The 21,521-nt window shown below is 30.2% G+C and overlaps 2 protein-coding genes across 3 annotated transcripts in view; both read right to left on the reverse strand.

Annotated features, from left to right (window-relative positions):
• Positions 1-3,242, reverse strand: part of LOC139904975 (uncharacterized) — a 28,100-nt gene extending 24,858 nt beyond the window's left edge. Inside the window, exon 1 of one of the 2 annotated variants that reach the window (XM_071887234.1) lies at positions 2,607-3,127. In XM_071887234.1, the coding sequence (XP_071743335.1) occupies positions 2,607-2,989 (383 nt within the window). In that variant the 5' untranslated portion in view covers positions 2,990-3,127. Of the gene's footprint in view, positions 1-2,606 lie in introns of both variants that reach the window. The other variant, XM_071887233.1, reaches the window with a different exon arrangement.
• The window catches only part of LOC121114791 (3',5'-cyclic-AMP phosphodiesterase, isoforms N/G), a 308,647-nt gene that overhangs the window by 167,993 nt on the left and 119,133 nt on the right, over positions 1-21,521 (reverse strand). The window lies entirely within an intron of this gene.

The raw sequence follows: 21,521 nt of genomic DNA on the forward strand, positions 1-21,521 counted from the left end.
ATTGTTGTCAGGCGAGTAGAAGTGTCAAAATCCTTCCTATTATTAGTTTTAGAACTATTATTAGTCTGATTTACAAACATTTGCAAGCAATATGAAAGTGGAAAATCTTTAGAAAATTGGATTTCCCGAGTAGTATTCAAATATTGACTAAAATATTTATCTCTTTTTGGAGAGAAAAGTAAAGATCACAAGGCAACAAAGGGTTATTCAATGCATCATCGTCTTCAGTTCTGTTAGCAAGATAAACTCTAAATCTGCATAAATAACAAATTAAGATCTATTTGTAAGGTTATTTTTTTCACATGAGCGTTTCATGTTAAGAAAAAATAATATCCACTTATTTTTAATATATAATTGATTTCTTCGATATAATGATTGTTTTGTTTTTATTATTATAAAACTATACCTAATATTAAGATAATGGTGTATATCACCTATATAAAGAAAATTGAAAAAATATTCACAAATGATTTGATGTAGTTGTTCAAAGTTACAACTTCAAGGCAACTAATAGTAATAGTTGTCTACTGTATTATATTCATAAACGTAGATAGATGTTCAACTATTTTTTTTTTTTTTTCATACCTACAAGTATGAAAGTAAAATGTAATTCCCATTTATATAGTACCAAGCCCAAGCAAATCTCACATTTTGAGTTAGATTCCTTGTAATCATAGAGCAAAATACAAGTACGGGCTAGCGTTTTCTACACATATGTTACGTGATTCAAATGGGCTTGCTTACTTCTGAAACATTATGAAAGTAGTGAGCGAAACACCTTTATTACCCACCACTTTGGGAAACAGCAAATATTAGTAGAATTAGAAGCTTATTTATGGGTGTCCACAGGGGGGCTGTACCCCCTTCCCCCATTAAGGTTTTTGCTTTTTTCCAAAAAATTGAATTTTCATGAATAACTGTGAATTTTGAAACTTTTTTCCAAAAAATACATATGAAATTTATTTTTTTGTGAACAGCTACAGATTTCCCCCTCCAAAAAAAAAATATATATATAATCCTACGGACGCCCCTGTTATTATTGGAGTCCAATCCACCCACAATATTTGTAAAATCAAAAAGGGGTTATACGTAGTTAATTTATATGTATCAACACCAAGAACACTTTAATAAAAGGATTAGCGATAAAATTGTTGATTCTTTCAGCTTTTAAGGTCGTATTTCAAGTCTAAATAGGATGTGATATACTTAATATTATATACATACTTATTTTACAACATTTGATAGTAGAATAACCATGTTTTTGAAAAATTGATATTACATTCACAATTATTAACATTTATATGTTAATAATTTGTGTATAGCTATTGCCTGTGTAAAAATGAATACTTAGGTCTTATATTATAGATCACGTGCTACTAATAAGAGTACTAATATAAGAGTAATGACTATTTTTGGAATGAAATGATAAGAAATTGCCCATTTTAATTATCAATGGGAAATGTTTATTGATAAAAAAAAAAATTGTGTAAGAGACGTCTGCAAGAGGTGGGCTGGAGGGGCTGTATCCCTCCTCCCCAAAATAAGGAATATTTTCTTTTTACTATAATTATTTTTCATCATTAGGGCAAATTATACAGCACACCAAAAAATTTAATTTTCAGTGAGTAGTTATGAATTTTTGAATCCAAAACCAAAAAATATAGATATACATATAATTCTACAGACGCCCCTAATAATTTAAATCTTTCCAAAACTCGCCAGCACCATTTTAAAGATACTGGCTAGTTTTAGTTTAAGGTCGTAAATATATAAAATAATATATTAATTTTATATATTAAGAAAATAATATTTCACTATGTTTATGTGAGAAGGAAATCATAGTCATTTTCAAATGGTCACATAAATTACCAAATAATCAATGATATCTGCAGGTTTTGCTCGCTGACTAATCTTGTTTGAATTAAAGCCTGACAATAAAGTAGCAAAACGAACACAACATGATCAATATTGGTAATGGTATTGCTTGTTGCAACAATTTTTTGTCCACTAGGAGCGTTGAATATGAATCCATAAATGACGTATATTACAATTGAATTTTGGATTATGGGAAATTTTCGATTTGTATTGTTGACTGTTTGTTAGGTTTCTCCAAAGTTTGTGTGGGGGATATGTTAAATCAATATAATATCGCAATTTTATAATAAAATTACCTAAAGCCTTTAAAATGGCCATGTTGTGTTTTGTCAGGACTTGGAAAGACATGTCACATTCATACTTTAAATGGGCATCTTCATTCTATTTCATTTCAAAATAGTGATAATTCATGTGTATTATGCTAATTCTTGAAATAAAAACAAAACTTTGTTAAGATAATAATTTTTTCACAAAATTATCGAGTGAACACTCCTCAAATTTTTCTCGAACTTAAAAAAAACCAGATTAAAATGACAATCCCTACTGGGCATCAATAATAGTAATATCATATAGTATGTCCCAACAAGTGAAACAAGATTAATTGTGACAACAAGTGTTTCCCTACCTCTAACGTTAACATAGACCAATCTAAATACATGATTTCTATTCTGTAGGTATATATATACATATAAATCAAATAAATATTTTCTATTCAATAGATGCATTACTACCTGGGATTGATTTGATGCCTTCGAGGTTTGATCCCTGAGCGATTATGAAGCACAAACCCCTTTTCTCCCGCTAAAAAAAATGGCAAACTATACGATCGTCTACTCCTCATTTGTGCTTTTAATAAGGCACGAGCGTCTTCAAGAGCATCCTCATCCTCTTCGTCAATACGGAAGTCGGAGCCCCGTCGCGAATAATTATAACTCCCTGCAAGGACTTCTTCATCCTCTGGGATGCTCATTGTGGGATGACGTAGTTGGCGAGGGGAGGAGGAAGGGCGAGTATACTCATGTGTTTTATTGCCACCGCTACCTCCTACTCCGCCAATGACAATAGGGGAGTTACAACGAAATTCAGGAGGATCACACCGTTTTTCTTCAGACATATTGCTCAAAAACGCACGGAACTTTTAACAAATTATCAATCACATTCGTATTTTTAAAGCACTCTTTGAATTTGTAGTTTTTCTATGGATAATCCTTTCAAATACTTATGAATTGAGAATTGATTTTCTCATTATTTGGAAACGATGAAACTGCTATTGTTATTGAGTTAAGTTCACTTCTTTTATTATTTGGATTGTATGTATATTTTTCGTAGTGTGTGTGTGTGTCTACACACGTGACAGTATCTGTACTACATTTAATATTTTTAAACTTCGAGAGCGTGTTTAGAAGATGCTCTCCCGCAAAAGCATTTGTGATTTATCAGGTAATATGTATAGAGTATACTTAACGTACTTGTAACTTATTATTTTGTGACGTATCCATAATGTATACAATAACTGATATAAATAACAGAACTAATCCTTTGCAGGGAAAAAAACACGGTTCCATGGCTTCACCATGGTCCTTCAAAAATCCATCACATTACAACTGCACGGATCATTCTTAAAAAGTTTAGCAAATATATTCTTCATTCTTATTATATTACACATGTAGAAAATAGTTACGACTTTTGCCAAAAAAAAAAAAAGAAGTCAAATCAAGTGATTGTGTTAGCTGTTTCTAGTAGATCGAAGCTATATAATCTATTATTTAGTAGATAGCATTGAGTTGGCCGCCTAATCATTCTCCCTAAGTTAGTACATTCAATTTTACTAGATCAAGGTTAGGCAACAAGAAAATAGCTGGGCATGCACAGTGGATTTATTAAATAAATATATCTCTTTCTATTTCTGGTGATGTCATTGGGACGGGTCTTGGTTATTATAACTATATAAATTTAAAAAGTAAACATTTCAATATATGATATAATTATGATAGTAGTGGATGCTACTCGGTATTTCTTAAGCGATATTTTACTAAATATAATGCCGAAAGTAAGTTATTAAACTCCATAAATTGTCAAACACTATGGATCAAATAATGAACACATATTCTGGCTTGATCAGTATTGAATTCGTCTTTTCTTCAACAAGCCTTGCTTCTTGCGAGGTCTTTCCGGAATCGGTGGTATGAAAAGCCTCGGGTTTTTACAAATAGCCACTGGACAGACTCTTGTAGTTTTAGTTACTTAATTAAATTAAATATATGAAAAATCAAAAATATTATAACATTATTTATTGAAATGAGTTACGTCTTAGACGGCGTTATCTCGCTAACACAAAAATACCCTTTATATTGTGTTGTAAGCTCTTCTTCCTTGATACGTCATGGCTATTTCATAATTTATTATTTTTCATAAATACATAAAGTAATAAGTTATTCAATACATATGCTCCGTTTCCAAAAGAGCAGGAATACAATTTCTTGTTGATCCTTCGTCATATATATAATATATATATTGACCATTTTATTATTAATATGAAGAAATTTTGGCTATTTCTTTATAGAAATAATATAGTAATTAATTATTGCTACTCTTTTAATAAAATATTACTAAGCAACATTATAATATAGTTTCGAATAAAATACTATGTACATTTTAATAATATGCAATTCATTTTAAAAATGGTGATTTATGAAATTTAAAAACTTACTTTTGGTATTATATTTAGTAAAACGTCGCCTAAGAAATGTCGAGTAACCAAATTTTTTTAAAATATTTATTTAGTATTAATAAGTAACCAAGACTCGTCCTAATTACGTTACCAGAAATAGAAAGACAGATATTTATTTACTAAATCTATTTTGCTTGCCCAGCCATTTTCTCGTTGCCTAACCTTGTTCTAGTAACATTGAGTACATCTTCCTTGTTGATAATTATATTATTTATGAACAAGCAGTCATGCTAAAGAGAAAGGAATAGTAAAGAGATAAAAGTGACCTTAATTTCTTATATTATGTATATACAATATGCACTAAAATTATGATAAAAAACTCAAAAGTTATAATAATTATTGCCCATGATCACACAAGGAGTTTTTGTGGTTACTGCAATCATACATTATTGTTTCAATTTAATATAAATTGTAAACAGTTGTTTTTCTTTCGACTCCTTTAGATTTTACGTTACCACAAGGAGTAGGAAGGGATTTCAATTGTTTGATAATTGAAATTCAAACCTCATATATTTCTAGGCTTGGACACGTTTATAGTTTATCTGTTCGTTTGTTAATCGGGTCTTTTCGTATTAAAAAATCATTTTAGGGGCTTATTGGTTAATTTATTAATGAAACAAAGGCCAGGTGATAAATTTGAGACAAAATCTAATTGGATACCAGAAAAACTTCTCTTTTGAGGTACTTTATCCTATTTTCACATGACTTTGATAGAATTCAAACTGTAAATTCTATTAAATGATTTAATTTATGGAGGTTGTGTAATGAGTTACAGAGTAATTCAGAATATTGTAAGGTCCTCCCAGCCCCAAAAAGTTGTTAAGTAGCCAGATAAATGTGCTTAAAAATTAATTACGTGGTCGTCGTTTCGCTGTAAAATATTTACTATTTGGGAAAATAATATAAAATGTAACACAATAAAAGATGTTCTAAGATTTCTGCATATCCTGCAAAAAGTAACTATGTCATTATGAAGCCATGAAACTGTATTTTTCCTTCGAGTAGCGTCTTATACTGGGTAATTCAAAACTATTTCCCAATTACTTTAAATGCTAATATCTCAAGGTTGCGGTGACTAATTTTAAAATTTCCGGCTGGAAATTATAGCTAATAATCTAAGCTGTTAATTTTGCTTATTTTGTTATTTCACAAGTATGGAGGAAGTGAATCTCGTAAAAGTTTCTACTTTGCTTCCTGCGGGAGTAACAAAGAAGAACATTGTCAAGCAGACGAGTGTGAACTCCCAAGACTGTGTTAAACATCAAAAAACATCGGGAAGTGTACGAATCGTTGGAAAGGATGCCCTGGAAGTGGTCACCCCATGAAAAGTTATCATCTGTTATCAAAGAGGTAGTCATCGCTCCACCAAGGAAGTCCATGAGATCACATGTCAAGGACCTAAATGTTTTAAAGGACAAAATCAGGAGGATTATCAAAAAGGAGGCTTGAATGTATTTGGGGATGAAGAAGTAGCTCCTTCTCACAGATGCCATCTAGTCCAAATATCTTATTCATTGCCCAAAATTGTTCAACAATCTGAAGTCAGTGCCGGCCAATCGGGTAATTCTCTTTCCTGATGAGAAGACTTGAACTTTGGATCCTGTGTTTACTCGTCGAAATGATCGATATATTGCATTTTGATATGTTTCTGAGAGTGCCGACATCATCTTTATCACAAAACACACGGGCTCAGTCATGAGTCTGGGATTTGTTGCATAAAATGGCTTTAAAATGCCCTTGATTTGGTTCCCGGCACGGTAAAAGCTAATGTCGTCAAACTACACCATCCAGTTGAGATCCAAGTTGATCCATGGTTCAAAGCCAGCTTCCCCATCAACAATGTGGATCTCCAACAGTATGAATCATTCGCACATGCTGCCAAAGTGATCCAGTCCTTTCTCCAGAATAATATGGCATTTATAACAAGACAATGTGGTCATTATACTCGCCAGACGTGAACTGTATGTTAATAAGTTATCAGATAAAAAAGGTGTACAAACATTGGACTCATTAAATACATAGTTCTTGATGAATTTCGGTGTTCCTAATTTATTTGTTTTATTTATTTATTTGTTTGGTTTCGACTAGTCGCTAAAGAAACCCCAATATTGTCGACTCATGATAAAATATAATAAAACATAATGAGAGAGTATATTAAAACAATATGATAAAATGTAATGAAATAATATGGTAAAATGAAATGATATAATATGGTGCAGAATTAAAGTAGATGTGGATATTTTTTTAAAGTCTTTTAAAACTGCGAAGTGAAGAAGTTCTTCTCACCTGACTTGGAAATAGTTTTAATACGACCATAACTATGGGTATTTATTCCATGACAAGGGAACCTCTCTTTTGAGTAAAAATTTTGTCTACTTAAATCAGATAATTCAAGTTACATCTGGAGAAGTTTAAACTTCAAATCGTAAGTTTAAAAAAACAAAACAAGAACACAGGTACCATATTCTAGCCACACTCATAATATCCTTATTTCATGTAACTGGAATGTACTTGAGTCCTCTTAACTAAGTCATTTGGCTTACATGTTGGACTTGAGTAGTACTCGTGTATAGTTATATCTCAATACATCATAAGGGTAAGACGGAATTTATTAGGGCCTAACAAATTTTGAGCAAATATTTGGGACAAAGGTTATTTATAAAACATGTTTTAGATTATTTACTTTTTAGAAAAGACTAGGTTACTTTTTTTATAGGAAAAACTGAATATTGTCCTAATGTACCACTTTAGTTCTCCAAATATTTTTTTTGTCTAATTGAGGGAGAAGGAGGGGGGAGTTGTTACCGACCCAACCGTCACCTTCGTCTATCCACAACACTAATAATATGAACTTGACTCAGACAACTTATGTTTTATAAATATAAAATCGGTAGTATTTTCTTATGTCAAACAACATACGATCTTTCCACGGTTCGTTTAAGAAATATTGAATAAATAAACTGTGTACATATTATATCTACTACTCTTACTATCATACATAGGTACATTCTATATCACGTTATCGAGTAAGGATGCTTTTTGGCATGATTGTTCTACTTGTTTCATTGCTTGTAGTATTTAATCTAATTCCAACTCAGTTAATTTTTTTCTTAAACTAACTTAGTGACATTTCTTGTATTTACATTGTATATAGTAAATTGAATGTAAGATGGAATCATTCCAGTTGAAGAAGTTGAAAGAGTACTTATGTATATTTTTCTTACATAATATGTACCTAAATCATATTTTGCATAGTGTACATATTTAGGATATTTCGTAGAGGTAGAAGGAGCGAGTATCAAGGTCTAAGTACCTAAAGATATATTTTGTTTTTTAAATGATAAGAAACTTTGAATTTTCTAATCTTTCATTTTGGTGTCACCTCACTAAAACACAGATTTAGATTGTATCTTGTTATCAGCTTTGGATTATTCAGTTTGTTTTTCTCGTTTTAGTGTTATGTACGTTGATCACGTCGTTACCTCTATTGTATCACGCAGCCTTTTATTTAAAAAAAGTTGAGAAAAATGCCCGAAATCATTTGGTAGTTAGTCAAATAAGTCAATCAAAACTGTTATTTTTCTATTAAGTACTCCAGCATTAACCGCATAAGGTCATTAAATATCATACTTCAAAGTGGGAATACAATGTCTAAGAATGAATTTTACGGGGAATGAATTTACTGGCAATGAAATTATCAGTCACGGCTCCATAGAGGGTATGACTTGGCGTCATGTTTTCGAAAACACACAACCTCTTCAAATATGTAACGCTACCATCTCCCCTAAATAAAATTGTAATTTGTCCTAGGAGAGGAGAGGATTTTAATCTCTATTAGTGGAATTATTGATTTTCCTAGGAGAATCAATGATTCTACTGGATTTCAATCTCTACTGTGATATATATTATAGACGACGAGGGATCAAACAGAAATTGTATTCCTGTCGTTTTGGAAACGGAGCATAAACGTTGCAATATTTATTACTTCTTTTAATTATCAAAAGAATATAATATGAATTAGCTATGCATATATAAAGTCAGAAGAGGGAAATTGACAGCTGAAAACAAAATACATAGAATATTTTTGGCAACACCCAAGGACATTTTCTACGCCAGGATATGAAAGAAAAATTGTAGTTGTTGTGTTTATTTAGTGCACAGTAAATAGCTTTATTTGATGAAACTGCGTGTCGTTTATTAAATAAATACAACACCTTAAACATTTCTTTCATGTCCTGGGATAAAAAATGTCATTGAGTAACACCGTGTGATTCGTGAAATTTGAATTAGCTTTTTGTTAAGCTGTTAACAATTTATTTAATAATAATTCTATGGTGTGGAAGAATTGAAGAGCACCAACGAACAGATTTTGGGTCTCTTTTCTCTTTCTTTTCACGGAAAAGGTTGTGAGATATAATCCGGGTAGATTACGAATGATTAAAACAATAATTGTCTTAGGGTATGTTTATGAAGGCGTTGCAATCTATATCCAGATCGTAGTTTGCTGATTGATGATGTTGTACATACTAAAAATGGAGGTACTTGAATCCTTAAAATATTCTATAAATTGTATTATTGGCTATTGGTCTATCTTTTCTGGCCTTATATGAAATCATCAGTACGACCATCATTGAAAGAGACATAAATAATCAAACTTGATAAGACCACGTTGCTTTTTTTTATTAAGGAAAATGCTCAATATTTCTACGTGTTTTATGTCTCTCAATATAAGGCTGACAAACATAAGGACTCCAACATAAGGGATCTTCATCATTTATTAATTATATTTTAGTCAAATACAGCAATAAAAGAACAGTGTTTTTTCAGTATTAAATCCATTACATCCAGTGTCCTTCAAATTTTTGTAAATCTCCATTTTGTTTAATACCTAATTATATAACTATTGCTACAACATGGCCTTATTATGCAATCTCTGTTGTCCATCTGTTGACATATTGAACTCAAATTAAGTCTATCTTGTTATGCTCTGAACATAGCTATATTGTAAATAAAGAATAGTCAAAGGAATATAGAGGTTAGGCTGTAGATGATCGTCTAAAGTGGCGTAGTGGAATAACTTTCAGTTGGGAGGCCATGTGTAAATTGTGGTATCCACACGCTACTAAAGTCTATTTAAAATTAGCTCTTTCTGAGGGGAATTTCCGGTAATGTATTTTTTTTAGAAAACACTTTTATTCAAATTCTTGTTTTTTAATACATATTTTATCTAATTAGGTGTCTCCTCGTTGCTTTTAACACCCTATAAATACAGAAGGGATCTGTGTAATGGAAAATCTAAATTGAGCGATAACAAAAAGGAAAAACGGTTGATGTGTGCGTTCATTCTTATTTTTTGTTCATGACTTAATAGATTAAAATCTCCGTCTAAAAGAAGAATTCCCGCCTATCTTTGGTGTACATTGATTTAAAATGTATAATTTAATCAGGATATATAAGAATTTGAATATAGTTATAGTATTTTCCTTGCACTAATGATGTTTTAAATGAAAAAAGTTATCCTCTTTGTAGCAATAATCCATTTTCTCATAATTTCCCATGAGAGGCATCTGTTTTTGCTCCCAGTTTCTCCTTGCACTCCTACAAAAATATCATCTCTATTTATAAAATATTTATCATATGCATAAAATATGATATTAGACGAGCACTATACTTTTTGTTGTTACAACCTGAACAGGGTTTTTATTTTCCAATTATGTTAACATTATTCTTAATTCTTGAGGAGGGAACATCAAAGTATAAGTCAGTGTGCTCATAAAAGAAAGAGAGTTACACTAGGGAATTGTTGACGAGTTATAAGTATACGTGCTTGTTGGACTCTGAGGATAATTTTTGATCGGCATCAAAGTAATTTATGCCTGTGTTCTTACTAAATATGGCGATGGATTTGTGTTAATTTCCTTCCTTGCATAGTTGCAAAGCAGCTAATCTAATAAAACGTCATGACAGGTAAGCTTTTCTTATACAAAATATTATTCAATTTTTTTTAGTAGCATGTTGATTTTCGGTTTCTTTTTTTAAGCAACAGTTCATATTTTCTAAAATTCAAGGCTCAAGGCCACGTGGCTCTGTCACTCAGCCTCTTATTCTACCAACACTCTAGCTATGTTACAATTTTTCTGACTTTTTAAAAGAGGAAAGGTTGAGAGATTTAATATAGATTGCTATGACTATGCCATCAATTTGTTATCTGACTTTTCTTTTGTAGTAATATTTGTATTGGCAAATATTTACTCTTATCAAATAAAGGTTGGATAAAAATTGATACTATTATTGATTATTCAACAGAACTACGAGTATGATATTCAAGTCTCCTTCTCTAAGAGGAATGGATAATCCGTTAACGTGACAATGTATTACAAATATTTTAAAGCTATGACGTCATTAAACGACAACATGACATAACTACCTAAATTATTCGACAAATTCTTAATTTAACTTTGTTTGTTCATATTTTATATCTCATTGGTCCATCGTATATTATCGTATCTACAATGATGGGATGTATGTAAAGAAAAAACTAAGTTTACCGATTAGAAAAGGAAAAACGGTTGATGCGTGTACTCTTTCTTCTTTTTTGTTCATTACTTAGTAAGTCGTAGGTGTGTTAACATCTTCCTCTAAAAGAAGAATTCCTGCCTATCTTTGCTGTAAATTGATTTAAAAATAAATATATATGAATTTAAATACAATTATAATATTTTCCCTGTACTATATATATTTTTAAAAAGGAAATTAGAACTAAATGCATTTTACAGATATCTGTCTAAATAGTATTACTTAACTTAAATTAGAGATAGGTTCGGATAATACTCGTATCCAAAACATCAATGTAAAAAATAGCAACTAAAAATGGGTACCATGCAAGTATAATTTAAATAATGAAAACGGATCTATTTGGAGTAACCATTTTATCTGAATACTATATACAGTTGAGTTCAAAGAAAAAAAACATGGGAAAAACTGGTTTAAACATTGCTAAATTTAAGTACATGTGCTGCATTAAAATATCGGAGGTATTAAAATAAATTGGTTTTGATACAATTTTTTAATGTTTAAAGTATAGTTTTGATAAATCAAAACTTAATTTTGTATGCTTTGCGTGACTCAAGAGCAGAACAAACGATTAATCCGGGTGTGCGTTTATGCTTTCATTATGGTTTCCAAAGAAACTGGAGGTGTATAATCCAAACATGAAATATGGTGGAAGAAATATCAAACTTTGGGTTTGCTTTTCATTAATTTTTTGGAAAAAAAATAAAAATTAAGTTTCAAATATTAAATATTTTTTTCAAAAAATTTGAAAGATTTATATTTATTCACAAAAATGTAAATATTTTGTGAAAGAAATTGAAAAATTAATTTTTTTGGAAAACTATTTCAAAAATTAATGAACAAATATTCAAGTATTCGGGGGAAAAAATCAAAAATCTATACCTATTCACAAAAAAATTAATATTTTGGAATTTTTTTTTCCAAAAGACCAAAGCTAATTTGAAGCCATCATACCCAATTACAACCTCAGTATATCTCAAACTAATAAGATTTGAGTTTCAAAATCCAGATCTTAATCCAATTGAGAGTTGATTTGAGTTGAAGTTTAGAGTCTATCAAACTAAATCTCCATTATGCAAACGAATTAACTGATATTTACAAAGACTGAGGAATGAATATTAAAATATTCCAGTAGAAATGTGTCAAGACTTGATCAAGAGAATATATATGACAGCTAAGCAATTGGTTAATTAATTTGATAAAAGAATTTTTTTCCCCGTGTTTCTAATTTTTGATTATCCTTTTACTGTTATTTTTTCAAAAAAAAAAAAAAAAATTGAAAAAATGGAGGGCCTAATGACTCCTTGGGCCTTGATGAGTCGTATATTTGCTCATCATTCATCCATAACATAGATTCTTTATTAAATCATTCAAAATGATTTTTATTGTATTTAAGACTGCTTTAGTACAAATAATCAAATTGCGAACATCATAAACGTATTAATAATTCTTTTGATTACGAACTTTTTTAATCAACATTTTACCCTGTCAAAGATGATAAATATATTTACATATACATAAAAGCTAATTTCTAAGTATTTATTTAGCTACATTATTTTAATGCAAATAATATATGTATATAAACGTGTGTAGTCATAAGCTGAATAATTATGGACTACTCAAAATATGGAAATCGAGCAAAATAAGAAATGGATCCCCGTGATCATCCCGTGATGAGGGGAAATCATGAGGTGAAAAATAGTACATTGGCATTTTGAGCACTTTTGAGACAAAACCTTCACCGGATCTCAACCATCTTAGCTTTGCAATATAAGGCATGCTCGAATGGGAGGCTGATGCTGTTTCCAGGCTCAGCAATTATCCCCGTATTGGAAAATATTCCGGAAGATGTTGTGCGTAATAGTTGCAAGTCAGTGAGGAGGTGCCTTCGCCAAGTTGTTCAAAACAAAGGGCAAGCCAATTGAATGAGATAATGGTAAATGGAAGGACCCTATTAAACCTTCAAAAATGTAGTAATACAAATTCTATTACAAAAACATAGTCCTAACATACATGTAAAATGATTTCTAATCAATGTCATTAAAAGAATTTTAATTTCGTTCCCCCTATACACACGCCCGTATTCACGGCTTTATCTCTACATAGCATTAACCCTTTACGTCCTGAATTAAATTTTAAATGACAATATTTTTTTTAAATGATTAAAACTTGAATATTTTATTTTTGACAGTTGGTAAAAATTTACGAATATAAAAGTAAAAATTGTCCACTTAGTAGCCCAGGTATGACTAAAAAGTTCCATCAATAAAAACTGTTGTATTATCTTAATCGCAACTTATAATGTGTAAGGATTACTTTTTTAGGGAGCTTTTTTTTTTTTAGTTTCCTATTTACAAAAAATGAAATCCTTCATTCATTGTGTTTATTCTGTGGGCTCATTAAATATGCAGAATAACACTTAAAATTTTTTAGGAGTTTTTGGTCTAAGCCCTTGCTGCCTTTAACCCTTTATTTCCGTATGTGACTAATTTGTCATACCATAAGAAATACATACATATATCAAGAATAAATAAAGAAGTGGGGGGGATACAGCCTCTCCAGCCCTCCTTCTGCGGACGGGCCTGACACATGTACTTATACTTTGATATTTTCTCCTCAAAAACATAATAATTATTGTAGCTAGGCTTGTAAATCGTTAGCATTTTGGGTATGTAAAAAAAAGAAAAAGATTAACATGGTAATAATGCCGATTTGAATAATGTTTTGTAAGAGAACTGCTTAGCTGCTGTCATGAGGTAACATAATATTAGCGACAAGCATATATCAGTTAATTAAAATAAACACAAATTCCACCTGGTATTAAGCAAGGACATAGGCAGGAGTTACTGCTTGTTCGATCCTCAATTCTACTATCAGTCCAACCCGGACTTACAATTATAAATCCCACACAAATCATCAGTGTTACTCTTCATCTTTTATGTACACTTGCACTTTATACTTCTTTATTTCCATCTCAAGAATGAGAGAATAATGATGAAAACTTTGAAAAATAAAAAACACTCTTCAGACTACCAAAAAGTATAATTAAAATTTATCTGGGACGGAATCATCATTTTTTGTTCTGTTGGGGCTGTCTGAATACAACAATTTAATAACATATTATAACAAGTCTTTGTCTTTCTGTCACATAACCTACTCTATGTACAAATTTTAAAAAATCTTGAAATAATGATTTTAGCAGATCCTCACTTCCTTAAATATTAAAAGTAAAAGAATTTTCTCAATATAAACTTTATAAATAATCACTTTTTTATTCAAAAAGAAAGGGAATTGAATGCATTGTAAGGAGAGTGTTCAATTTTTGTAATTCCCCTCCATTTTCTCGTGCTTTTAACAATATAGAGGGATAAGTATATGATTTTTAAATCTTTAAGTAACTACCACCGGATATGTTCTTTTTTTATAGGTAAAAATTGCAGCTAATTCAAATTAAAACTTCAATAGTATAATTTTAAAGAAATGGTAAATATTGGAAAGTAAAAAATGGGGGAGAAAAATAAACCCTAACAAATTTGAATAAAGCGTGAAAAATACATGAAAGAAAAATTAGGTTGACCTTTCGTGATCGGGTTGTTCTTCCTTTTTATTAAACAATTAGTTGAACCCATCCCTAGTCTGTTCGTATGAAAGAAAAGTCCAAAGAAATAAAGGTCATATTTTCTTATGCTAACCACAAAGCTACAAATCGACTGGTGAAACAAAGATAATCCGTATTTGTCCAAATTAGTTTTTTTCACGACATGTTTTTATTCGCTTAGAGATAAAAAGTGCCATGCATATACATAGCTCTATAACGACCTACTACGCAACCTCCATGATTTCACCCCTTCAGTTGAATTAACAAGGTAAATTATGTCATGCTAAAAAAAAATTCCATGTATTTTAAGAGACAAATGATAAATTAACGTCATTTGTGACATTGCAAAAAACGATATCTATGTTATTAGTTCACTAAACAGGTTAGACCGCTCTCTCTAGCAACAGGTACTTGACAAGGGAATTATTATTAATATGGGATTTACCATGACGTTGTATATTTAATGTATTGATTATTAGTTAATGATATAATGTAATATAGTTGTGTTAATGAGATAATAATTAGTCGTCATAATTATTGGATATTGAAGATTGAGTTAACGGAAAGAATCAAGAATGCATAGGAAGGGTGAATTAGAAGAAGAAAATTGAGGTTTAATAGAGAAGAACAAAAAGTTAGAAGGAAATCTAACACCGGTCGATAAAAATACGAAGAATGATCCGACGATGAGAATGATGATGCTCTTGAAGGGAGAGCAAAAGCGAGCTCGTGAAGAGCCCCTCAGAAGAGATGAACAGCACCGTGAAATGGTGGAAAGAATGTTTAAAGCATTCAATTGTAACAATGATGACAAAAGAGAAGAACGACCTTTGGAGGACAAAAGTGTCACAAAAATAAATAAAGAAATGAAATTACTAATAAAAATCTCCACGTCAGCTTGAAGATAACATAGAATATAAAGAATTTGTAAATTGGAAGACTTTATGGGATAATTATGTGTTAGCTCTTGGATTTGGAGATCAGATGACACAAAGAAAAATGCAGTTTTTAAGTCATTGTGTTGTCCGGAAATGCTGTATAACATGTCAATCGAAATGGATGCAGAAAATTCTTAAAAGAAATTATAGATCTTATTGAAAATTACCTTAAGAAACAAATTAATGTGGCATTACAACGGGTCAAGTTGGTGGGAAAGAAGCAGAGTGAAGATGAGTTCTTCATTCATTTTACACAGCTTTATGATGGCAAGCAAAAAATGCTAGGTTAAGGGAGATGTCATTTGAAGCCTGGATATCAACACATATTATAATAGGAATAGACATTGGAGAAACCAAAAATATATCTAGTCTAAATCACCTCAGTTGTCACTTTTAGTAGTTATATCCATTTGCCGAAGCAAAGAAAAGGGTAACATTCAAGAGGAGGATTTAGTACGAAAATCAAGTTTGATATCAAGTATAAAAATAAATCATAGAAAGGAGCATGTTAGAGAAACTCAAAGATATTCTTATTCTGGATGAAATTATCATAGAAATGGAGAAAATGTCCTACATATACGAAGACATGAAATCATTGTCCTAAAATAGTTCATTTTAAACTAATGTGTAAACGAAGAGAGTATTTTTCAAATCTAATGTGGTAAAAGTGAGCGGTGTAAAGAAGAACGTAGATGATAGATTTGTATCTCTGGAAGTAGATCCTCAATTCTACACCGAGTCTAACAAGGACTTAAACTTGTTATTCCACAACAAATCCTTAGTGTTATTCTGGGTCTTTCATGAGCACTCACGATAGTGATTACATTATATTTTGATGTTTTTTTCTTTAGGACCAATGATAACAGCTGTAGAAAATAAATTGTTACCATTTGACTTTTCGGTTTCCTTTTTTTAGCATACTGTTCATATTTCATACAACTTTATTAGACCGTTTGATGGCACTATTGGATTTGTTACTAATCACACTAAATATCTCTCAGTAATATACACATTGAAGTGGGATTCTACTACATTCCTACTTGTACAATATATTCACAAACCGAGTGTTTCAGAATTCCAAGTATTACTATAAATACAAATAATGTACATTGAAATTACATATCCATAAATCCCCAAGTATGGCAAGGATATAATGATGTAATTAATCTTTTTAGAATTAAAGTTTAAAATGAATGAAAAACTAGAGGGGGTGGGATGTTATGTAAATTTACAAATGATAAAGTTATGTTTAGTGTCTCATTTAATGACGTTCCTGAACAAATAATTACACATATTTTATTGATATCGTAACATTTACATTTCTTACATTCAGCAAAGTTTCGTCATAACTTGGCCAAACTCATACGTTTACAGTTGGAGATTCTATAACTGTCATCAAATTTGTTGGAATGTAACTTCAAGAAAAGATATGTTTCAGTATTGGCCTTTTTACATTAAATCAATTCTTATCAAAGCTAATTCTAGGAATTTATGTACTATTTCATTTATAATTGCATAAGATTACATATATTTATTTATATTGAAACATTTTTTTAAAGTAATCAGAAATTGCTTAAGTGAGTGATAAAAAGGTTTGAGCTCATCGACTAACCGAGCCATAACATGGGTAGTAGTGATAAGCTACTCATTTGAAATAAGGATAAATTGAAGTAAAGAAATAATTAGTGATCTAAAAAATAAAAATCACGTCTGAGATAATGCCCTAAAAACTATGGTAAAATTGAGAGACGCCCTACATGATTACAGGGATACGCATGAACTATACATTTTGAATTTTCAAAATAGTAAGCAATATATATTTTTTTATTATTGTACATAGGGTCAACTTTATTATAATTTAACTTTTCCTTAATTATCTGTATATATGTATATAAAAGAGAATTTGTGTGTGTATGTCTTTTTTGCGTGCCCACACCGTTGGACCTAGGAGGCTGAAATTTTCCATGGGTCACTCTTTTGAAACTGGTTCGGAACTAGATAGGGGGTTGAGTTATATTTCAAAAAGTGATTGGCGTTTCAAAAAACAAATATTAAAAAATGTTATGGGGGAAAAAAATCGGTGAAAATTGCAACTTCTTTTTTTTCAGGAGAAATAAAATGAACTTCAAATGAAATATTGGATTAGTAAATAAAATAAAGTTTCTAGAAATTTATCTAGAGATTCGTTTGCGTATAAATTTGACTCATGAAAAGGGATGCTTATCTGAAATAGTGTCATTTTCTAAATAATTTTTCATTTTTTCATCAAACGTCAATTTTGGATTTTTTAAAAAGAAATGAAACAAGACGATATCTTTTGCAAATAACAAACAATATTGTATTTTCAATTTCCAGAACATTTTATTAGATAATTTTGGTAATAGTTGCAAAAAATGAACCCGTTATAGAGGGTATATGTATTTTCTGAATATTTTTTTAATTTTCTCAATTAATTTGACAATTTTAAATGTGATCTCCCTCCTTGGCCCGAATAACGCTGGGTAAACCTATGCTAGAATTAAATAAAACTTCCTTCAAGCACTACATTATCATTTTTTCAAATCATGGACCTGTAAATTAAATACATATCACAAATCTTATTTACAAATTCTAAAACATCACCTGGTGATGGAGTCCTCCTACTTCTAAATTTATAAAGCATGCACACTATTTTTATTTATTATTTTAAGTATTTGCTATGGGCAATGAATAAATGAACAATTGCATGAAAAGTTCATTTTTTTTACAATTAACTTCATGTAGTATTACACTAACAAAAGCCTTTTCACCAATAGCTTCGAGTTTTTTTATATTGATCTCAAATATTGTGTTTTTGTATTAAAACTTATTCATATTTAAGCAAGGGGGGGGGGCTGGACGGGATGTAAACCACCCCCCAATTAAGGAATTTTTACTTTTTACTATATCTTTTTTCTACAAAAAATAAAAAGTGCAATTTTTTTTCAATAAAGTTTCATTTTTTATCAATAACTATCGATTTTTGAATTTTTTGTTCAAAAAATTTAATATTTGAAATTTGATTTTTGACTGTTTTTGCAAAAAAATTATTTTTGTTGTAAATAGCTCTTATGTTTTTATACTTTTTTCACAAAAATTTAATATTTAAAATACAATTTTAGAAATGTTTATCCAAAAAGTTTAATTTCCTATAAATAACTATAGGTTTTAGATTATTTTATCTAAAATACATAAATATATGGGTTCACTCAAGTGCTTACGCACAATTTACCACGCATTTCTTCTTCCTTTTTATTAGTATTATTTAATGTAGTAATTTTTTTATTTAAGAGAGTAAAGTATGAAATGAAGTGCAATTATAATAATAAAAATGGAGAAATTATGTGTGCTTAATGAATGCGTAAGGACTTCCATGAACCCACCTTAAGTGTGCTTATGAAAAACCTAGAGGAACACATAGGATTTGTTGGGAAGTGATCTTTTATATTAATAAAGGAAACATATATTATTAAAGCAAAGTTTGTATGTTGTCTACGCCTACTAACTCCAAGCAATCCCAGATACTATCGTTGGTATATAATATTTCAAATACAATCCTTAATTATTTGATATCCACGATAAGATTATTCAAACAATATATTCTTTCTGATAATACGTTAAGTATATTATATAAATTGTGAATATCTATCTATGTACATATTAGAAGTAAAATAAATAATTATATATTATCCACTTTTGATCGAAAGTGGATAAACGTCATCATTAGGGATGTCACAGATTGCGAGACTTAATCGGTTTTAAAACCTTTAAATTGAGAAAAAAGCAAGTTACTGGCGAAACGTTTTCGAAATATGAACAAAGTAACAAACTGTGAATTTGTACTGTCTATCCATCAATAATAAAGCGTCATCATTCATATAGTTTGTGCTGACATTCCTTCAGACAAGAAGGCACCTGCTCAAACACCCTCTACCCAAAGCAATAAACGAAGTGACGAAAAAAAGGCAAAGCGATCAATATATGTACAAAGGACACTTTTTTGTCTACTAAGGGAGATGAGTATTCTTGAATTTTAGTTTATAACTAATTCTCCAAAGGGAAGAAAATTTGTATGCGTCAAGAAAAAAAAAAATCCTGATTCCTCTATGGTACTATAAAAAGCAGCATCTTACGTAGGAAAGAAGATATCAGTAAGACATCTACTCTAAGTTAACTTGTGCGTTTTGATACTTTCTTTTAAACTTTACCCCTACTTTATGGTGACCCATCACTTTTTGATGCCATAACAAATAACAAATTGACAAATATTTTTTTCTACCGTAGGCCACCGGCTACTACGAAAGGAACAACATTTATCCCTTTCTGCTTGTCCCTGGCATAACATAGGTGACATAGGTGCTATATTTATAGAAAATAGGACAGAAAGAACCAAATCTTCTGCCTAATATAGGATAAAGGTCGGAATCGGATCAAAACCGTTAAAATTATGATGCTGATACGTTAAGAGCCAGGAACGTTTAGAACTAAGAACTTCATATAATCCTGAACCGCAATTTAGGGGCCCGTTACATCAAAAGATATCACGTATTATAAAATTCAATATTCATACTTGTATAATATATTGATGTAAGATCTAGATATAGCATAAATAATCATAATAATAATTATGATATTGACAGTATGTAAACCTAATCTAACGAAGAAAAATTGTTCAGGATTTTTATTGAACGCGTATGTTATTGTATAAAATAAATCTAAACAAACAGAATTATATGTAGAGTCATAAAAAGAGTGATGGAGACGGATTAGCAACAGAGTTTTGAAAGCTTAAATTACTACTAATGATTGACAGATATAATATGTAGGTATATATCTAATTGTGTGTACAAATTATGAAGTATATGATATCCATTAAGTGCTGTCATTGTTAAGGCCTACACCAACGTCATGATAAAAGTTTTAAAATAAATACGTAAGTGAGAAAATAAACCTATATAAAATTGTATTAACAATAAGCCACATCACTCTCTCTCTCTCTCACACACACACACTAAAGCATATCTTTTCTCTCTTTTTTCAACAACATTTGTAAATAAAACATATGATTTTATGAGATCAAATGTTTAAATCCTATTCCGTATAAATTTGCATGATATATTGTATATCTATGTACATATGTATATGTTGGAGTAATTTTTACTCTATGTAAGTAAACATATCTGATTAATATGGTAAATTTTCAAGTTTTTTTTTAACGATATCAACCATCGTAAAGTTACTTTACAAAGAAGGTGCTTAAGTTTGGCCTTAATCCAAAACAAGTTTGATAACGTTTACGACATCTTCATCTTTGTACCGAAGAAACTAATGCCGAACATTAACCTATTTAATTTGAAATATCTAAAATGCTTGCCTTAAATCAGAGCCGATGATAATAAATAAATATCGTAGTAGGGTCTGCCAACAAAAAAAATGAAACCATACATAATAAAAATAGGGATTGTGAATAAAAGAGTTTTCCCGGAATTCGTTGGGTTTTATATTCACGGGAAATTCCCGTGAAATATTTTATTTAATTATATATTATGCATCAAAAATTAGCTTGTACAAAACATACCATTTCAGAAAAAAATTCAAACTCAAAATTTGAAAAAAACAACAACTGAAATATTATAAATATTTAGCTATTTAAAGAAACTAAAATTGTTTGGAAAAAAAATGAAGAATTAAATTAAATTTCTAATATTAAATTTTCTAGTAAAAATTAAAATTCCTTAAGTTGGGAGGGTGAGGGGCTATAATTCCTCCAGCGCACCCCTATATTTAG

The sequence above is a fragment of the Lepeophtheirus salmonis genome, chromosome 3, assembly GCF_016086655.4.
Source record: "Lepeophtheirus salmonis chromosome 3, UVic_Lsal_1.4, whole genome shotgun sequence".
NCBI classification, from domain to species: Eukaryota; Metazoa; Arthropoda; class Copepoda; order Siphonostomatoida; family Caligidae; genus Lepeophtheirus; species Lepeophtheirus salmonis.